The 13853-nt window shown below is 37.7% G+C and overlaps 1 protein-coding gene across 1 annotated transcript in view; it reads left to right on the forward strand.

The window, feature by feature from the left end:
- The window catches only part of Gk1 (Glycerol kinase 1), a 125156-nt gene that overhangs the window by 70370 nt on the left and 40933 nt on the right, over positions 1 to 13853 (forward strand). Inside the window, exon 7 of the mRNA XM_067137454.2 lies at positions 1396 to 1601. Within this exon, the coding sequence (XP_066993555.2) occupies positions 1396 to 1601 (206 nt within the window). The remainder of the gene's footprint in view (positions 1 to 1395; positions 1602 to 13853) is intronic.

The raw sequence follows: 13853 nt of genomic DNA on the forward strand, positions 1-13853 counted from the left end.
TGCCTGCCTTGCAGCTTTTCAGTGACTTTATGATCTCACTCTTCATCGGCAGGTTGATATTCACTCTCAATTCCGGAACCTCTCGATAGTCTTCCTCTCCTTGATCCTCCTGTACCATAACTTTGTTTAGCACTTCTTTGAAATGCTCTTTCCATCTTGTCATTTGTTCTTCACCATTCGTAAGCTTCTTACCTTCCTTGGATTTTATTGGCCTGCACTGATTGAATTTCTTATGTGAAAAGCTGTTTTGTAATGTTGTAAAGCTGTTTTGAGTCTCCTTTAAGTGCTGCCTTCTGCGCCAACTCTGCTAGGCTATTTACCTGATTTCTTCTAGCATTTCTTGCTGCTTTCTTTATTTGTCAGGTCGGTCGGTCAGTCGGTCACAACTAATATTTTCAACTGGCCGTTCCAAGGGTTGGGTGCCAGGCATAGTGAAAGAAAAACCACACGTTTGAAGATCTTTAGATCTACTTGCCAAAATGATTTCTGAAAACTACCTGAGTGAATGATGTAAGATTATGTGAGCAGATGATTATATTTGTTCTTAAGATTTTAGACTATACAGATAGCTAAATTAATTAAGTTGCATTTGTAATATAAGGTAATAATGGTGTGTGGCTTCTGAAGAGGCCTGGTGCAGGTCTTTCGAGTTGACACTATTTAGGCAACCTGCACATCTATGAATATGGGGCCCTACCTATGATAAATTCTAATGATGAAGACAGCACATACACCCAGCCCCGAGCCAATGGAATTAACCAATGAAGGTTAAAATCCCCGAACCGGCCGGGAATCGAACCCAGGATACCCAGGATAATATAAGGAAGAATTGCATATTGAAAAGTGAAAGAACTTCTGATGGCAAGAACCGTCATTTTAAGGCTACAAAAAAGGTTTGCTAATTGTTTTGAATGGAGTGTAATTTTTTACAGTGCAGAAACATTGATGTTAAGAAAGAAAGAAAGAAAGAAAGAAAGAAAGAACAGAAATATCTGGAAGAAATTGAAATGAGACTTTCAGGACCAAAATAAAATAGACCAGAATAAAATGTACAGAGGGATGAGGAAGTTTTCAAGAGGGTTAACAAAGAGACATATTTAAGGCAGTAAGAAAAAGAAAAGCTAGTAGGTTAGGACATACATTCAGAAGGGAATATAAATCTTTTGTTTAGGGGAACATAAATGGAAAGACAGGTTGAGACTGAAGAATTGGAACAACATATTTAAAGAGGGGTCAGATGTATGCTCAGTTGAAAGAAGACACTCAAGATATAAGTGCTTGGAGGATGCAGTTCTATTGATACCTGTCTACAGACAGATGCACTGATGATGATATCACAGAAACAGCAGTCCTCATTTAAGAGTTGACTAATTCTTTTGTTTTGTTCTGTTTCAGAGTTATTTGTGGCATCACAGAGGAGACTACACAGCAACATATTATTCGTGCTGCACTGGAGGCAGTCTGCTTCCAGACAAGAGATATCCTAGAGGCCATGAACAAGGATTGTGGATATCCATTATCAAAACTACAAGTAGATGGTGGCATGACATCTAATAACTTACTCATGCAACTGCAGGCAGACCTTATCGGAATTGCAGTCAGTAAGTTACATGTCTGTATGTGATAAGGTAATTGGCTTGCAGCTGATTAATCTTCCTCGTGTTATTGGGTCATCGTCGTCGGCTGTAACTCGATCCGAGCATATATAACTTCTTCCTGCATACATTGACCAGTTCAACTCAGTTTATGGATGTGTTTACGATGACTAAACAGACCAATCCTGGCATAAAACATACGCCCACACAAATCACACTGAATGGATGGAGGAGGACGGGGTTGTAATTGACGGAGTTTTCTTGTTTTCTTGAAATAACTCTGAAACAGAACAAAACAAAAGAATTAGTCAGCTGTTAAATGTGGACTGCTGCTTCTATGATATCATCATCAGTGTATCTGTCTGTAGACAGGTATCAATGGAACTGCATCCTCCAAGCACTTATATCTTGAGTGCCTTCTTTCAGCTGGTCCTTAAAACACATAAGAGAGGCTCCATGAGATCTATTGGGTAAATCACTTTGAATTCCATTTCCAAAGTTTTGAGTTCCAATCTATTTCTTCAAAAACTTCTAGCTTCTGTTTAATTTTGGCATGATGTATTAAAAATACAGTAAAGAACATTACTGCAAAATGTGGTATGATGCAAGAAGATAAATATTTACAAATCCATTCATTATTATCAGTAAGAGAGAGATAATATTCTTTCCATCCTAGAAATCTTCCATCACAATATTCCACAGATATCTGACATTTTACCCAAAAAACTGTCTTAATTTATGCCTCGAAGACTTCCATTAGGGATTTTGTTGGAAACCAAAATGAAATAAGCATCACTCCAAGTTTGTGTTCAGAACAACACTTTATCACATTCATTGAACCTTTTAATATATCAAATCTTCAATTATGACAATCCAACACTTTGCATTCCAGACACAAATCATTCATGATTCATAATTACATGATACCAGACTTTGTTGAGGTCTTACAGAAAAGAGCCTGACACAAGTAGTGGAAGCCCCATGTTTGCCAACCCATGCTCTTAAGATTAATGCTCCTTTTTTGTTGCCTCTTATGACAGGCTGGAGATGACCCACAACCCATTGATGACAGTATTGGAAAGAAAACTTACTTGTTATGGGCTGGGATCAGGATTCATAAATATTATAAGAATTGTATTATGCCCATACTAGTCAGCAGATCGCACACAACCCCTCCAGGTTTGGGAAGTCCATGTGTCTGTTGAGCGCACTAGAATAGGAAAAACCGGGCGAGTTGGTCGCACAGCTGTGAGCTGCATCCGGGAGATAGTGGGTTCTAATCCCACTGTAGGCAACCCTGAAGATGATTTTCCGTGGTTTCTCATTTTCACACCAGGCAAATGCTGGGGCACTTTAATTAAGGCCACGGCTGCTTCCTTCACACTCCTAGCCCTTTCCTATCCCATCATCGCCATAAGACCTATCTGTGTCAGTGCGACGTAAAGCAAATTCTAAAAAAAAAAAATTCCTTGGGAATGCAATTAAAATAATCAAGAAATAAAATAAATAACATTTTATTTACAATCACAGCATGAAAGATAATCAACTGATGCTTATTAAACAGAAAATGAAATAAATAACCTAAATTATTCACTGATTGAAAAATCAATAAGTTCTAGTGAATTTTCTGATTCCACAAAATTAAAACTCTTATCTTTGAATTTTTTAAAATATGCATTCACCATAATTTACATTAATTAATTATGAAAGTTATCTTACAATAAGTTGAGTTTGACGCAAACAAATCTTTCCATTATTCCTTTACATTAGCATAGAATTTAGCACATAAAAATGCCATCTGGCTTCATTCTTGAACACATCGACCCCTACAACTAAGAACATCATATCTGCATGAAGTAAATTGTTGAGGAGAGCAGTTTTAAAGTTTTGAAAATTTCCTACAAATTGGAGAGTTTTTCAATATTAATGATTATGGGCTATATGGAATATATTTACTGCCTAGTTTATTTTGCCCCAAAAAGGGTGTTATTAAATAACCCATTTATTTGTAGTTACGATACTACTGAACTGGAATTATCCATTGAAGAACATTGTATGTGATGAAGTTACAATGTTCTTTATTGGAAATGTTTGAATAACTAACTGCATAGATCAAGTTACATTGTTATTGCTTTGACATTTTAATCCAATAATGACCATCAACTTCAAGTTATAATGTCTTTTTTAAGTTAAATTTTATATTTATTCCTTAAAATGATCTAAAAGGAAGAATTGACTGAACTTAACACTCTTGAGATTGTTGCCTGTGAACAACACACCATTAGAGACCATGGAGTCTGACATGTCTTTAAGAATATATTACTAATTTACAGGCGATTTGGAGGAATAATTATTACTGGTAGTTATTATTTTTACCTGCCAGACTGAGTGACTTAGACAGTTAAGGCCTTGGCCTTCTGACCCTGACTTTGCAGGTTCGATCTTGGCTCAGTCCGGTAATATTTGAAGCTGCTCAAATACATCAGCCTCATGTTGGTGGATTTACTGTCGCATAGAATAACTCTTGCGGGACAAACTTCTGGCACCTTGGCATCTTCAAAAACCATCAAAAGTAGTTAGTGGGGCATAAAATCAATAATAAATTATTATTATTATTATTATTATTATTATTATTATTATTATTATTATTATTATTATTATTATTATTATTATTATTATTATTGTTATTGTTATTGTTGTTGTTGTTGTTGTTGTTGTTGTTACCTTTTCAAATCATCTTATTCCTTGTAAAATAAAAATATAGAAACCTAGCTAAATGAACTGTGAGACCGATTACTTTTATAAGTCTTTGTTAGTCACTAATTGTGCCTAATTCAGTTGGTACAGCTGCAGCAGTTTTCAGATTTTTGTAGACATGTTCATACATATCTGGAATGAGATTATGTAGGCTATGCATAAAGACAGTAGGTCTTTCTTCTTTTCCAGAGCTACTTGCAACAGTCCCTTATACACATTACCAAGTTCCAAAGTGTGAATTGATTCCAGTCTTCCTCATTGTTTCTGGCTAAACTTACACATTTCTCCTCTAATCGGAGGTTTTAGTTGTTGCTGGTGGAAACTACCTTTCTGAAACATAAACATGACTGGTCCTGCTGAATAAATGAATATACACTTACCTTGTAACTGAATTGAACAAGCAGCCATGTTCCTTACTCAATCAACCATCAATTTGCCTCTTGAATACATTTTGAAATGGGTAAAATAAATACCACACACAATAACCACCATAACATTTTAGTCTGCATTTTATATTGGACTGGTAACATTCCCGCCTTTACTGTGTCTCAACTTCAGCAACAAAATCTCTCTCTAGCTGCTCAAATGAGAACTACAATCACCTGAAGATCAGTCAGGTCACAAAGCAGTGGGAATGGAAACTTGGAACATATTGGCTCATCATTGCAGACAGATGTGCAAAATCAGTGCTGTTCTTAGCCCACACTGTTGGCATTCTTTCTGATTATATTAGACATGTTTGCAAAATTAATAACTGGTTCAAAAGAAGTCAGTTCGGGTTTAGGAAGGGTTATTCCACTGAAGCTCAAGTTGTAGGATTCCAGGATTCAGGATATCAAATGGGCTGTATCATGATTACCCTATCTAAAGCATTTGATAGAGTAGATCATGGGAGACTACTGGCAAAAATGAGTGCAATTGGACTAGACAAAAGAGTGACTGAATGGACGGCTATATTTCTAGAAAATAGATCTCAGAGAATTAGAGTAGGCAAAGCTTTAAATGACCAAGAGGAGAATTCCTCAAGGCAGTATTATTGGACCTTTATGTTTTTTTATATATATAAACTAGCTGATGTACCCGTGCTACGCTACGGAATTCTACACTGTATACAGAATTATAGGTTAGGTAGCATACACGCTGAGAGCTAGATTGTATTAAATTGGATAGTTCTTAACGTTACCCTAGAAATGCGACGGGGAAGTCACCAAACGTCTTTTCTCATACGAAGACTGGGTTGGGGAATTTTCATTGTAATGGTAGGCCTGCTTGTTTACCATCAGTAACAATCATGTTGGGGAGTTTTCATTATAATGGCAGACACTCACTCTCCACCTGCCTTTTTACATCCTCAGAAAGACTGTCTTAATGGTTTTCCCAACTGAAATGAACATGGGTCATTACAATGACGTCAATAGGAATGGCGCGATTAAAAGCAAGGCTTTCATATGAAATACTCGATCAAATGAAAAACAGTACTACGGTGCCGATCTAACAGTCCAAAGTTCCAGAGGTGGAATGACCAAGCCGCAGACAGGCGTGATCCGTGAAAACTCTTCTAAATTTTTTCGGCAGCAGGGGCACAAGGAGCAGTGGGAGTAGAACAGTGGAGAGCCCCAGGACAAAAACTATGCCCTTTTACTAATCTGTTCTCTAGGAGTACCCAATGAGTCCGAAAATCTCAATTCACTACATTTGTGGCAGAAAAATCCATCTGACTTGGAGGCAAATTTTTCCTCCGGGCCAGAGAAGAAACCCTATCTACACTGCTAATTTGGAATAAAATGAATGTAGAATTTAATTTAAAAAATGAAAAGGAAGAAGCTTTTCTTAAGAAACGGCTCTTTTCAGGGTTGAATTTTGAGTTATTTAGTGAATTGTGGTGCTGTAACTTGGAATAGGCCTAAATTATAATTCTAGACCATGCCATACTAATACTACTACTACTATTATTACTAAGTGAACATCTGCCTTAAGTGTGCATATACCGGATGAGTTGGCCATGCAGTTAGAGGCGCGCAGCTGTAAGCATGCATCTGGGAAAGAGTGGGTTCGAATCACACCGTCAGCAGCCCTGAAGATGGTTTTCCGTGGTTTCCCATTTTCACACCGGGCGAATGCTGGGGCTGTATCTTAATTAGAGACATGGCCGCTTCCTTCCCATTCCTAGGCCTTTCCTATCCCATCGTCACCATAAGACCCAACTGTGTCGGTGCGACGTAAAAGCAAAAAATAGTGCACACTGCTCATTAAAACAGCACGTCAGAGTAGGGATCGAATAGCTGGAATACTATGATGAACCAGTGTGTTACGTGCCAGCAGTATCAGAAAATGTATGAACCAGAAGAATGGCATGCTATAGAAGAAAGTTTTCTAACACCCAAAATATTTCCCGCCAATATTCAGTCAGGCTATTATACTTGGTATGCAGCAGTACGGTAATCCCATCTATCGAAGTTGAGTGGCAGCATAAGAGACAAAGAACATCACAACAAACAATGTTCAATGTAATGTTATTGTTGATCAATGTTATGTGCTTTCGCTATTGTAGGCTTTCACATTTAGTTTTCTTCTGACTCAGAAATACCACTCTTATCATAGTCGGTATGGTAAAACTGAATAAAACATGAATGATTGGATATTGTATTCTCTATAACTTTTGTTATGTAATACTTTTTGATAGGACCAATAACATAGGTATTTAAAAATTAAATAATAGGCGCCTTCCCCTAAACTACAATTTCATCCAGGGTGAATAATACTGTTTATAGCTTACTGTAGTTTCTTATTCCCCAACTCTATATATCGATTTTCATTAAATCCTGTTAACCCATTTTCTTATGGCTCGGCTGTTGATATGGACTTAGCAACAAAAATACAAATTCATGAATATCCGTGTTTCCATAGCCGGTATGGTAAAATGTTTAAGATATAAATGATTAGAAATTTAATTCTATATAACTTTAGTTACTGTATATAGTATTTAATGATAGGGGCACTAATAATATAAGTATTTGAAAATTAAATTTTAGGCCTTCTCCTAAACTACCATTTCACTCAGTATGAATAAAATGATTTATAGCCTTGACTGTAGCGACTCATCCCCCGACTTTACATACTGATTTTCATTCAAATCTCCTCAGCCGTTTTCTCGTGATGCGTGTACAGACAGACAGACATTAATTATGGAAAACTAAAAAGTGCATTTCCTTGTTACTGTGGACAGTGTTCCAGAGCTGGAATGGCCAAGCCACAGACAGCCGTGATCTGTAAACACTCTTCGTCGTATTTCGGCCGGATGGCGCTGTCTAATAGTGGAGACTCACAGGGCAAAAACGATGCCCTTTTACTAATCTGTTTCCCAAGAGTATCCGATGAGTTGGAAAATCTCAGTTCACTACACAGGCGGCAGAAAAATCTATCTGACTTGGAGGTAATTTTTCCTCCAAACCCCAGGGGAAACACCCTCTTCACTGGTAATTTGGAATAAAACAAATGTAGAATTTAATATAAAGTGAAGAGGAAGAAGCTTTTCTTAAGAAATGGCTCTTTTCAGGGTTGAATTTTGAGTTATTTATGAATTGTAGTGCTATAATTTGGAATAGGCCTAAATTGTAATTCTAGACCAGACTACTACTACTACTACTACTACTACTGCTGCTGCTGCTGCTGCTGCTGCTGCTAAGTGAGCCTCTGCCTTAAGTATGCACACTGCTCATTCAAACCAGCACGTCAGAGTAGGGATTGAATAGCTGGAATACTATGATGAACCAGTCCATTATGTACCAGCAGTATCAGAAAATGTAAGAACCAGAGGAATGGCATGCTAAAGAAGAAAGTTATCTAACTCCCCCGCTACTTTCCACCAATATTCAGTCAGGCTGTTATACTTGGTACGCAGCAGTATTCCCATCTATCTGAGTTGAGCGGCAGCATAAGAGACAAAGAACATCACAACAAACAATGGTCAATGTAATGTTATTGTTGATCAATGTTATGCGCTTTCAGTATTATAGTCCTTCACATTTAGTTTTCTTCTGACTCTGAAATACCACTCTTATCATAGTCGGTACGGTAAAACTGAATAAAACATAAATGGTCGGAAATTGTATTCTCTATAACTTTTGCTATGTAGTACTTTTCGATAGGACCAATAACATTGGTATTTAAAAATTAAATTTTAGGCGCCTTCCCTTAAACTACAATTTCATCCAGGGTGAATTAAATTGTTTATAACTTAGAGTGTATTTTCTTATTCCCCGACTCCATATACTGACTTTCATTAAATTCTGTTAACCCATTTTCTTGTGGCTCGGTGTTGATATGGACTTAGCAACAAAAATACAAATTCATGAATATCTGTGTTATTAAAGCCGGTACGCGATAACAATGTATGATGTAAATGATTGGGAATTTAATTCTATATAACTTTCGTTACGTAGTATTTTCGATAGGACCACTAATAATATAAATATTTGAAAATTAAATTTCAGTCCTTCCCCTAAACTACCATTTCATTCAGCGTGAGTAAAATTATTTATAGCCTAGATTGTAGCGGTTCATCCCCCCCGACTTCACATACCGATTTTCATTAAATTCTCTTCAGCTGTTTTCTCATGATGCATGTACTTACAGACAGACAGACAGACAGACAGACAGACAGAAATTACAGAAAAGTAAAAATTGTATTTCCTTGTTACTATGTACATGACCGATTCAGAAATACCATTCTTTTCAAATTCTGAGCAATGTACAGACAAAACTCTTATTTTATATACACCTAACATGTTACACAGAAATAGTTTCTAAACCATTAAAGATATCGGCATTCTGTTTTCATACTTATAAATGGTACCCAGGGTTTTGTAAAATAACATGCCACTTAATCTCATGAGGTGATTAATAACCGAGATATTGATACTAACTCCATATTCTTAAATGGAACGGCACAAATTCACGCAGCTGGTATAGAAGTTCAACTGCGTAAAAGTTCAAATAGCCTATGTAATTATTTTCAAAATCGGACATTTACTTTTTGAGATATAAATGTGAACAGCATGCGCAGTTTTGCATGCTGCATAAGACGGCGTGAAGTCGGGCAAGGACATATTGACGCGCAAGCAGTTTCCTGGGAGTGAGTTCAGCCACAGAATGGATACCAGGCATGTAAGCACTTCGTACACATGTGATGGGTTTGCAAAGTGTGTATGATAGGCAAACTCATGACAGGACAGGGAGAGTTGATGTATTTAAAAGGAATAAAATAAGTACTTTGGCTTGAAAGGAACATAACGAAAGCTATAATTGTCACTGGTTTTAGTGTACAGTACGTACTACTGTGTGAGTTGAGAAATAAACATAACACAAAATACCAGAAGAGCTCCTTCTAGAAAAGCAAATTAATAATGTCCGAGGTACGTGATTAAGACACTTGAAGTGGTACAGAAAATAGTGGTTGATATTTCATTTCCGGGGCTTGGACATTGTGGTCGTGTAGCCCCATGTGCTTGTGTGTGTGTGTACTGCATATATGTCTGTTAGAATGTGTCTGATAACCTGTGTTATTGTGGTGTCTGTAGTAGTGTACTGTATTTGTAATTCAGGTGGGGAATTGGGATGGAGGCGGCCATTGTTGTAAGTAAAGAACCATCCCAACATTTGCCTGGAGTAGCGGTGGGAAACCACGGAAACACTTCCAGGATAGCTAAAATGGGTACCGAACCCATCTTTCTCTGTTTTGCCTCACGAGGCTGAGTGTACCCCGTTCCAGTCCTCCAGCCAGAATTAAATTGCTTATCAGAGCCGGGAATTGAACCCGGATCACCACGGCGACAGCTACGAATGCTAGCCGCTACACGTGTTGTTATTTCATTTCTGGGGCTTGGACATCGTGGTCATGTAGCCCCGTTTGCTTGGGTGTGTGTGTAGTACAAAGCGCACCTCGTTTTGTGCTGGGTTATTTCAGGCGAAGGCACAGTGCTACAATTGCTGGATTATTTGGGTTGGGATAGGTTAGACATTAGGAAACAAACAGCTTTACTTATTATGTGAGATGTTCAGAGCTGATCGTGGTGTGATGGCAGCAACACTATCATTTATTTATTTTACATGCATTAATCTCCGCGGAGCTTAAGCGTGACTGTAGTAGCGTGCATTCGAGAGAGCACAGGTTCGAGTCCTGCCTCGAACAACCTGAAAGTGATTTTCATAGTGTCCCATGTTCAACACCAGGCAAATGCCGAATAGGTACCTTTGGGATAGGCCATGGCTGACGTCCTTTCCAAATCCTTCCGATTCTCATCTGTGGGAAACGACTCTAAACTGAGCGCAACCTATTACACATAGATGTCAAAACAAAACAACTTTAATCTCCCTTCCCCATTGTGTGTTTGAGAGTCATACAATAATATTGCGCACCCAGGGTATGTTACGGTACATCACCTTGTGTTTACAGTACATGCCTGGTATCCGTTCTGTGGCTGGAATCAATGCTAGGAAGCAGCTTGCGTGCCAATACGTCCTTGGCTGACTGCTTGCCGTCTGATGTGGCACGCAAAAGCCCAAATGCGGTTTTTATTGATATCTCAAAAAGTAACTGTCCGATTTTCAAAATATTTACATATTTGAACTTGTACGCAGTTGAACGTTTAGGCCAGCTGTATAAATTTGTGCCATTCCATTTAAAAATATGGACTTAGTATCAATATCTCTGTTATTAATCATTCCATGAGACTAAGTAACATGTTATTTCACATGACCCTGGGTGCCATTTATGAATATGAAAACAGAATGCCGATATCTTCAATGGTTTAGAAGTTATTTTTGTGTAACATGTTAGGTGAATAACCCTGTACTGTATATAGATGATATCAGTAAAGAAGTGGAATCAGAGATAAGGCTCTTTTCGGATGATGTTATTCTGTTACAGGATTGTTACAAGATTGTGAAAAACTGCAAAATGGCCTTGGTAATGTGAGATGGACAACAGGCAATGGTATGATAATAAACAGGGTTAAAAGTTAGGTTGTTTGTTTCACGAATAGGAAAATTCCTCTCAGTTTTTATTACAGTGTTGATGGAGTGAAGTTCCTTTTGGGAATCATTCTAAGTACCTAGGTGTTAATATAAGGAAAGATCTTCTTTGGGATGATCACATAAATGGGATTGTAAATAAACGGTACAGATCTCTGCACACGATTATGAGAGTATTTAGGGGTTGTAGTAAGTGTGTAAAGGAGGGGGCATATAAGTAAGACCCCAACTATAGTATGGTTCCAGTGCATGGGGCCTTCACCAGGATTGCTTGATTCAAGAACTGGAAAAAATCCAAAGAAAAGCAGCTCAATTTGTTCTCGGTGATTTCCAACAAAAGTGTAGTGTTACAAAAATGTTGCAAAGTTTGGGCTGGGAAGACTTAGGAAAAAGGAGACGAGCTGCTCAACTAAGTGGTATGCCAAGAATATTATAGACCACCTGTTCAATACATACCAAGATTTTTATGGTTAAACTTTTACATAATATTATAGAGTCTTATTAGCTACATGTTTCACCCTCTATTAGGTTAAAAGTTTAATCATAAAATTCTTGGTATGTATTGAATAGGTGGTCTATAATATTCTTGTAATACAGTATTCTTGATATATGATCAACTTCAATACGGAACAAATATGGGAGTTGTGACTTGTAACTTGTAAGTGGTATGCTCCGATCTGTCAGTGGAGAGATGGCATGTAATGACATAATAGACGAATAGTTTGAGTGGTGTCTTTAAAAGTAGAAAAGATCACAATGTGAAGATGAAAATGGAATTCAAGAGGGCAAATTGGGGCAAATATTCATTTGTAGGAAGGGGGGTTATGGATTGGAATAACTTATCAAGGGAGATGTTCAATAAATTTCCAATTTCTTTGCAATCTTTTAAGAATGATAGACTTAGTTTAATACGCGTCAGATATTTTTCAAGGTTGCATGTTTGCATATAATTTCATGGAAGGATGTCAAAACATAGTCGGAGAACCATGTTATGAGTCTGTAAGTGATATAATCCAAGATTTCCATAATAGTAATCACCCTAGAGATATTAAGATGCCAGTGAAAATTTTTCATACCAAAGTTGACAAGTGTAACTTTTAGGGTCTTCTAGATATGAAATCCTGTGGCTGAGAGAAAACTGCAAGAACAGCACGGTGTAATAACCGATCAGATGGTCGGATGATGTAGTAACTTCTGAAGAACACATATTAAACCACCACTCTATATAAATATAATTGTCCTGTATCATTTACTTTACAGGGAAGAGTTCACCTTTGATTTATAAGGAATGAACTTGTGTGATCACACAATGACTCATTCTTCATTCAGTGTTCATGGTCTGCTTTGATCATTTTGTGAACTCTGACAATAACTATTTAGTGAAATGGCAACTCTTTCCTTTTCAGAGGTAGATGCTTTTTGCACACACCGCATCCCCAAAGGTATACTTTCCACTGTTCTTGTTTTTCTATGTAACCTCTTTGCATTGAAAGCTGCCCTGTGACCTGTGGTGATGACGTCTGATCATGCCACACCTGCTCTAGGAATCTTCTGTTCCATCTAATGAAATTTTCTTCTCGAGTTTTAACCATGTATGAACAAGGAAACCCAGATCTTGTCTCCATCTTGGAAGCTGAAAGCATTTGAGTTCCTTGACTTAGATCAAAATATTGTTTTTTTCCATAGTTTTATTGTGAAGTGGTTTTGTCAAAATTGGTTCAACTTCTGCTGAGATACCTGTTTCAAAGTCATTGCCGATGGTAATGTGGATCACAGCTTTCTACCGTACAGCCGCTCGGCAGGTGAAAGACCTGATTCTAATGGGGTGTTCCTACATTCAAGAAGTTCTAGGTTGACGTCACTGCATTTTGAAATATCCTCTTCATTATATTGACCGCTTTCTCAGCACCTCGAGACTTCACATGTAAACCCGTATTCTACAACAAATCTTTTGAACTCTTTGAACACAAATTGCATGCCTCTGTTTGAACAGAGAACTAGAGGCATCCTATAATGCGCAAACACATTTTTCAACTACACAGTAACCACTTGGGAAGTCAAACAATCTACATACACCAGTTCCAGGAAACACAAGTAGTAACCTTGAATGACCAGGTAAAATTTGCCGTTGCATTTTTATAAGTCCGCTAAAACCTGCTGCCATGGATGTTGTGGCGATTCTCCAATCATTAGGGCTTTGGCATGGGGCTCATGCCTGTTTCCCAAACATACCCTGCAGTTTGTTATAATACGATCGATGTCCTTTGAGCATCCTGGCCACCATACAACTCCTTAGCCCAGCTTTGGCATTTAACCAGTCCCTGGTATCCACAATGTAATTTTTCCAATATTTCCTGTTGAAGCTCTCGTGTTATAAAAATCTGCGTGTCTTTCATTAGCGTACCTTTCAGCTCTGATCTATGTTTCTGTAACCGTTATCGAAACAATTACGCCTACACATAATAATAA

Source organism: Anabrus simplex, chromosome 1 (assembly GCF_040414725.1).
Source record: "Anabrus simplex isolate iqAnaSimp1 chromosome 1, ASM4041472v1, whole genome shotgun sequence".
Taxonomy (NCBI): domain Eukaryota; kingdom Metazoa; phylum Arthropoda; class Insecta; order Orthoptera; family Tettigoniidae; genus Anabrus; species Anabrus simplex.